General features: G+C 45.2%; 1 protein-coding gene across 3 annotated transcripts; it reads left to right on the forward strand.

The window, feature by feature from the left end:
- Window positions 1-2,283: 2,283 nt before the first annotated feature.
- On the forward strand, window positions 2,284-7,019 carry ARMCX3 (armadillo repeat containing X-linked 3). Of its 3 annotated transcripts, none has more exons than XM_059157676.1 (5): window positions 2,284-2,443; window positions 2,955-3,062; window positions 3,379-3,439; window positions 3,700-3,770; window positions 4,046-7,019. In XM_059157676.1, exon 5 carries the CDS (start codon window positions 4,192-4,194, stop codon window positions 5,329-5,331), a length of 1,140 nt encoding a protein of 379 aa, XP_059013659.1. In that variant the 5' UTR covers window positions 2,284-2,443; window positions 2,955-3,062; window positions 3,379-3,439; window positions 3,700-3,770; window positions 4,046-4,191; the 3' UTR covers window positions 5,332-7,019. The 3 variants fall into 3 exon arrangements, with proteins under 3 accessions (XP_059013659.1, XP_059013658.1, XP_059013660.1); XM_059157675.1 differs by having other exon boundaries at window positions 2,983-3,062; XM_059157677.1 differs by lacking the exon at window positions 3,700-3,770 and having other exon boundaries at window positions 2,983-3,062.
- The last annotated feature ends 643 nt before the right edge of the window (window positions 7,020-7,662 follow it).

A 7,662-nucleotide genomic window follows, 5' to 3' on the forward strand; every position in this document is an offset into this window, starting at 1 on the left:
AGGAATTCACAGAAAGTCTCTTCAGGATGTCATCCTTCCTCTGTTTTTTAAAAAATCTGTATTGAAGATTTAAATTTTAGTAAGAGAGTATGGAGTTGGTCTCCTTTGGGCACAGTACCCACCCTTTTGCTGGGGGGAAAACGGGGGATGTAAAACATTAAATGCACTTCCTTTCTTTTCCCAGAGAGAAAGGTAAACTGTTTCAGAGGGTTGCTTTGCTAGAGCCTTTTAAGGACTTTGGATGTTAACCCGTTGTCCAGCTATGAAACGAGATGCTGGGGGCCTGTGTGCCACAAAATGTCTTGGTTGTGATTTTTCACATTCACTAAACATCAGAGAGGTACAGTTCAGAAATGGTGATGCACAGGATTGTATTCTAAGTCAAACTGACCTGGCTTTCCTGACAGGATTCCACAGGGTTGTATTTATAGTTTAGTGTCTTGCCCTGGTTGTTGCATGATCAAGCCCTGACTTGATCTGAAAGCGAGGTCTCTGTCAAGACTCCCATTCACAGAGACTTACATGTAAATCTAGATCTGAACACCGGAACCCACGCATCTCTGCATTCCCTCTCTTTAAGTGGGCCAAAAGGGAAGCTAAGGACCAGTAAGAGTGACAACTGAATAATTTACCCTGAAAAATACAACTGTCAGAGGGTACTGGATATTTCTGTCCATTTTTACAGTCCATTCTTTCTGTAAGCAAGCTACTACTTAAGAAGCAAGCAACCTCAGAAGTTGCTTGGTGAACCTGCAATCAGAGCAAGGGCACTGGTTCACCTTAAGAAGTGGCTTTCTATTAAGGGAGTCCGAAGGACCCTCACACATTATAGGGATGGCTCTGCCAAGGAAAGCTGAATGTTCATTCATCTTAGCCAGGCCTCCCTCTCCCCAGACGAAACTTGGGCGGGAGCTACCATCACTTTCCTCTGAGTCTTCTTTTCATACATTCCCATGCTTGAATAAGCCCCATGCTGCACATGATCTTTCTCTGAACCCAGAATCACATAGCTGATGTGGTTTTCTGTTTGCTAAATTTCAGTCAGATCCTTGTACTGCCTCCTAGAAGTTACACAGAACTTCTCTGGAGTTCTGCCTATTCCCAAACTCTCCAGTCTCTTGATTTACTCCCGTATTATCTGTAGATTGTAAAAGTTATACTCAGATAATTACCTTATATCTGAAGTATTAAGGACAATCTCACTGTAGATCCCAATGTTCTGACATTACTTTTATTACTTTTCCCAATATAAAAAAAGGTTCAATCATTGCTGACTGGTGAATCACTGAGCTCACCAAAGCAGTCAGTGAAATGGTTCCACACTAATTACTAGAGGCCAGAGGCCAAGTTCAGCCAATTTTATCTTGGTCTCAATGTTCCCCTAATACTTTTATTTAGAGGTGATATTCTCTATCTGTATCCAAGTATATTTCATAATGTTCTTTTATGCTACTTACTTTGTCAGTGTGCATGCCTTTTTGGACAGATATCCACCAGGTAGTTGTGACTCCTGCTCAACCTTCTCTGTATTACTGCCTTCTGAGGGCTCCACGACTCTTCCTTGCTAAGCCATGCCAGTGAAAGTCTGTCACGCTCCTGTTTAGAACACTGGCCTAAGTCAGAAGATTTATGCAATCTTAGACACTCTAATGAGCTCATTCAGGGTTGTGTTATGTGCTAGGCCTCAAGACATTAAGATTGTTTGGAGTGAGGTGTGTAACACTCCCCCTGAGTGAGAAAATGTAGGGCTTTTGGAGGCCATCACCCAACATCACTCTTCCAACTCCCACTCTTTTTTTCCCCCCTCAAATGAGAGTAGCTTTATAGTAATTTTTCTTCTCACAAAAGAATTCAGGCTGGGGGCAGGAGAGGGCAGGACAGAAAGAACAAAATAAGTATTAAGAAAGTTAAAAAAACACACACACACTCTCACTCCAGGTCTCCTTTTCTAATGGTTTTTCATTTCAGATCTGGGACTAGATTTCAGAGGAAATGGTAGACATTAATAGCTGGGAGGAGGGGAGGTTGAAGGAGAGGTTGTTGTCCCAGGAGCTTAGGGAAGGAAGAGGCAATTTTTCAAAAAGTACAAGTGGCCAGGAGCCCCAGGGGAAGATGCTGTCCCTTCCTGGTAAGCCGAGGAAGGCAAACACAACTACTACGGGGAGATGGGATTAGCAAAGAAAAGAGTAACAAGGCCTGTTGTGGGGGAGGGAATGGAGGGGGGCGGGCCCTTTTCTGCCGCACTGCTGGTGGGAGGGGAAATTAGGGACCCGAGTTGGTGGATGACGTAGATCTCACGTGACCAAGAGCTGACGTGTGCAGAAGTCCTTCTTGTTCTGGTCCTTGTTCCCGTCTGAGTACCAGCTCCCCATTGCCCTGAGGGCCAGCGGGCCTGCGGCAGAGGGAAGGAGGAGAAGAAGGAAATTGTCCCGGATTCTTGCAGGTCAGTGCCTGGGAGATTCCACAAGGTCGGGGGGCCAAGGGCGTAGGGTGGAGACCGTCGCGGGTCCCCAGGCGTCTCCGCCGTCTCTTCCACTCTCCGCCAGCTTTCCAAGACATCTGCCCTCCCCGCAGCCCATTTCGATGCTGCGAAATGGTGAGCGGGGGGCTGTCTGGGGAGGAGCCCAGAGAATGGGAGTTGGGAATCTGCTGGGAGCCGAGGCCGTCATCCGGAAAAGGAGCTGTGGCCTGGGTGTTGGCCCCCAGTCCTTCAGGACAGCGCCAGCGGGGAAAGGCTGGTCATTTGGGGAGGGGGAAGGTACAAGGGGATGTCTGTCTGTCGGCAGAGCCCTGAGAGGGGTTAATAAGGGTGGGGAAACCTTTGAGAACGAGGCCTCAGAATTAGGAAAGAGTTTCATCTTCTGGGGACTGGTCGTCCACCAAGCGCTCAGTAGCGGCCGTTTCCCGTCTTTTTGACTGTGGCTGTGTCTTCCTGACTATGGCTCTGTGTCTAGGGGGTCCGAGCCTCTTCTGGGTTGCCAGTCTTTCCGTAGGTTGCGGCACTACGCCAGGCAAGAGAAGAGGAAGGAAATTAACCCCAATCGGTGAAGGTCGATTTGAGGGTAAGACTATCTGGGGACCCTAAGAGGGGCGGGCGGTGCGGGGGTTGGGCGGGGGTAGGGAGAAGCCAGAGATGGCAATAATCTAGATTAGGGCTGAGGCTGAGTGTGTTTCTTGCACGTTTGGGACTGTGGTGAAATGGCGTTCGAGGTGTGTGTGTTTGTGTGTTTGTGTGTGTGTGTGTGTGTGTCGCGGGAGGGGGGTGTGGGAGTGGGGGCTAGGGAGAATGACAGAAGGAAAACCTATCAGGGAGTTCGTTCATAATCCTCCTCTCTCAACAGCACTTAGTCCCCGTGTTTTCGATCTGTCATCCTGCAGGTCTGCTGTAGCAGGTGGCACCACTTGAAGAGAGGGAGGAAGTTTCCTCGGATCAGTAGAGGTCGGTGTAGGCCTGGGGGGCTGCCTGGAATGGGGGAGGGGCTGGAAATCAGCCACATTTGGACAAGTTCACCCAATCCTACCTTATTTCCCTAATATCCCTCCCCTTTCAGGTTAGGGAAGGGGCGGGCTTCTGCATGTTTTGGATGGAATAGAGGTTAAAAAAGGTCTGACAGCCTGAATGGTGACTTAGGAAGGCTACAAAGGTGAACAATCAATCCATCAAGCCCTCAGTTCTTACTGACTCTGGTTTCTCTGCAGATTAGGAGGGTTGTTGGGCGTGGCACACCTCTAGGGGAGGGAAGAAGGGACAAACTGCCTGTCTGGAGGAGGTTAGTGCAACAGTGCCACTCCCTGGGGACACCCGAGGTTGGGGTGGCTGAGGGCCCAGCAGAGACTAAGGGCTCCATTGCCTTTATCTAAGCTTGGGGAGAGGGTGGGCTGGGGAGGGTAGAGGGAGGCTGAAAAGAGGAGGATATAGAGGGTTTGTTAACAATCTACGTTTCCTACCAACTCATTTATGACTCTCCTGCCCTTCTGTGCAGCTCTCTGCATGGGGCAACACAAAAGAGAAACTTAAACCCTATTTCCTTCCCTCCACTCCTAGGTCCACCTCCAGTATCAGCTACTGTGGCCTTGACGTGGCTGAAGACGATCACCTTCCACAGGCCTGCACGCAGGCCCATAGCCCTCCTCTCCCAGCCTGACTGAATACTCTGTTCCTTGGTCCCTGCTATTGTCAGGGACGATTGCATGGGCTACGCCAGGAAAGTAGGCTGGGTGACTGCGGGACTGGTGATTGGCGCTGGAGCCTGCTATTGCATTTATAGACTGACCCGGGGAAGAAAACAGAACAAGGAGAAAATGGCTGAGGGTGGGTCTGGGGATGTTGATGATGTTGGGGACTGCCCTGGGGCCCGGTACAATGACTGGTCTGATGACGATGATGACAGCAGTGAGAACAAGGGTATAGTGTGGTACCCACCTTGGGCCCGGATTGGGACTGAGGCCGGAACCAGAGCACGGGCCAGAGCAAGGGCCAGAGCTACCCGGGCTCGCAGGGCTGTTCAGAAACGGGCTTCCCCCAATTCAGACGATACTATTTTGTCCCCTCAGGAGCTGCAGAAAGTTCTTTGCTTGGTGGAGATGTCTGAAAAACCTTATATTCTTGAAGCAGCTTTAATTGCTCTGGGTAACAATGCTGCTTATGCATTTAACAGAGATATTATTCGTGATCTGGGTGGTCTCCCAATTGTAGCAAAGATTCTCAACACTCGGGATCCCATAGTTAAGGAAAAGGCTTTAATTGTCCTGAATAACTTGAGTGTGAATGCTGAAAATCAGCGCAGGCTTAAGATATACATGAATCAAGTGTGTGATGACACAATCACTTCTCGCTTGAACTCATCGGTGCAGCTGGCTGGACTAAGATTGCTTACAAATATGACTGTTACTAATGAATATCAGCACATGCTTGCTAATTCCATTTCAGACTTTTTTCGTTTATTTTCAGCGGGAAACGAAGAAACCAAATTTCAGGTTTTGAAACTCCTTTTGAATTTGGCTGAAAATCCAGCCATGGCTAGAGAACTGCTCAGGGCCCAAGTGCCATCTTCACTTGGTTCCCTCTTTAACAAGAAGGAGAACAAAGAGGTTATTCTTAAACTTCTGGTCATATTTGAGAACATAAATGACAATTTTAAATGGGAAGAAAATGAACCTACTCAGAATGCATTCAGCGAAGGTTCACTGTTTTTCTTTCTAAAAGAATTTCAAGTGTGTGCTGACAAGATTCTGGGGATAGAAAGTCACCATGATTTTTTGGTGAAAGTAAAGGTTGGAAAATTCATGGCCAAACTAGCTGAGCATATGTTCCCAAAGACCCAGGAATAACTTCTTGTTTGTAGTTTAGAAGCGACACACATTGTAAACTAGTCCTTTTTCTCCACCTTGTTTATATGGTAAAGGAACCCTTTCAGCTGCCAATTTTGAGTGATGAATATCATTGTATCATCAATGCTGATGTTTAACTGAGTTGGTTTTCAGGTCTAAGCTGGGTGAATGAATATCACTACCTGTTCTGAAAACATGTTTGTTGCTTTTTATCCCGCTACGTAGATTGAAATATTTCTACTATTTCTTTTGCGTGACAGTGAACCATTTGGTCATAAGTAAGCTCCCTCCTGTCATTTGCATTAACTTTGTGTATCATCAATAAAGTTGTGTGTTAATGTTGAAAAAGAAAGAAAGAAAAAAGAAAGAGACCATCCTTGTCCTTTGGTTTTATAATCTAGTTGGAGAGATAAGAAATACACAAACAAAAAGATAGAATATCTGGAGCATATACTCATTGTCAAATGTGTGTTCTCAGAGGGTAGAGGAAGCAAAGGCTTCTGGGGGATGTAACAGTCAGCTATAGATTCCTGGAGGAAGCCACCTTCTGAAATAAGTCCAGAATAGTCTAAGTCATTAGGCTTTCCAAGAGTGGGAGTGCGGGGACACTAGGCTGAGAAAAGGCATGGAGGTAGGAATCCCTTTTCCTATGACAGTCTACCTAGAGTGGAGAGTGTGGGGAATGGAAGTTTGGAAAGCTGAGTGAAGTCAGTTTGTGCAGAGCTGTTGGAATATTATCCTACAGAACACCAAGAGCCATTAAATATTTTTGACTAGAAAGGATAATTGGAATTCATATAGCAGTCTCTCTCTCACCAGCTGTGCAGTGTCTACAAGGGTGTGGAGAAATGGATCCTATCAAACTCTGGTGGTAGGAATGAGTTTACACTGAATTTGTACGGGTTTGTGGTGGGCTATTTGGTAATACAGATATAAGCCTTCAAGTATGTAAACCCTTTGTCCTGAGGAAATAATTGAATAATTGGCTAAAGACTGTATGTACAAGGCTGTTCATCCCAGCACTGTCCAAAACAGTAAGAACTGGAAGCAACCTAACTGTCTAACACACTGGATTGCTTCAATAAATTAAGGAACATTCACATGGTATATAAGATAACTATGTTGAGTCAAATCCATATTGCCAGGAAAAGATATTCATTCTACATTGTTCAATGAGAAAGGTAGGTTAGATAGCAGTGTTCATCGAATGATTCATTTCTTTTTGAAGATAGTAAAACATATTTTAAGGTAGACACAACTATGGAATTACAGTTATCCAAACAGTAGCTGGTATATTTGAGTGGAAGGATAATTAGTGATATTTAACCTTTTTGCTTTTTATTCATCTGTGTGTTATTTGTATAAAATGAACATTGTTTTGGGGGAAATTTTTGAAAAAGGAAGTGTTGGGAATGAAGCAGGTGGGTAGTACATGTGCTGAATAGAAAACAATTGAGATTAAAAATGAGATGGGTTGAAGTTTCCTCTCTGCAATGCTGGATGAGTGATGAAGATGGGGTTTGTCATGAAGGTTAAATCACCTTTATTCCCCTAGAATGCCGGGTTGATAGTTTTTTTTTTTTTTTTTTTTTTTTTTTTTGTTGACCTTTGTTTTGCTGGGGGAATTCTGCCATGTGTCAGTGTCATTTAATAAATAATAACAATAAAGGTTAGCATTTATTAAGTGACTAGTATGTAGAGTTCTGTCATTCCTGCAAAACAACTGTTAAAATAATTTCTCAGAAGAATAAGGTTTTCTTATTTCCCAGGACTCAGTGTTTCCTCAGATGTGATCTCACCAGCCTCCACAACATACTCCTAGTGAGATCAGGAAAGGGTAAAATCCTCTGTTCAGTGACCATCTGCTTCCAGCCCCAGGCTTCCACATACTTACCTTAATGTTGTCTATATTAGATGAAAGGGTCAGGAACTGGTTGGCTTCAAGCTGTTGCATATGGTGACTTTATTGAATCACATCCAAAGTGGAGACTCATTTGACACTAGTTTCACAGATATGCTCGGGGGAAAAGGCAGCAAAGATTTTTCTTGCTCTGCGACTAGGTGGGAGAAAAAGATTTGGGAGGGGAATACTAATCCACTTAAATTGAGTTTGAGGAATCCTTGTGATATCAAGATGAAGACAGCCTATTGTCATTTGAATGTATTCAGGGAGCACTTGGGGGGGGATTAGGGAGCCACGGGGAGGATGAATGGTAATTGAGGGCATGGAAGTGGATGTGATTCCCAGAGAGAAGGTACAAAGTGTAAGAGTGTAAGGAACTGGCCTCTGGAGAGAGAAGCACAGAATCGAAACTGAGTGTATACACTTTC

This window comes from Mustela lutreola, chromosome X (assembly GCF_030435805.1).
Source record: "Mustela lutreola isolate mMusLut2 chromosome X, mMusLut2.pri, whole genome shotgun sequence".
Classification (NCBI taxonomy): domain Eukaryota; kingdom Metazoa; phylum Chordata; class Mammalia; order Carnivora; family Mustelidae; genus Mustela; species Mustela lutreola.

Bases quoted from the DNA above. Each gene is read 5' to 3' on its own strand.
- ARMCX3 (XM_059157676.1), top strand. From the start codon at position 4,192: ATGGGCTACGCCAGGAAAGTAGGCTGGGTGACTGCGGGACTGGTGATT.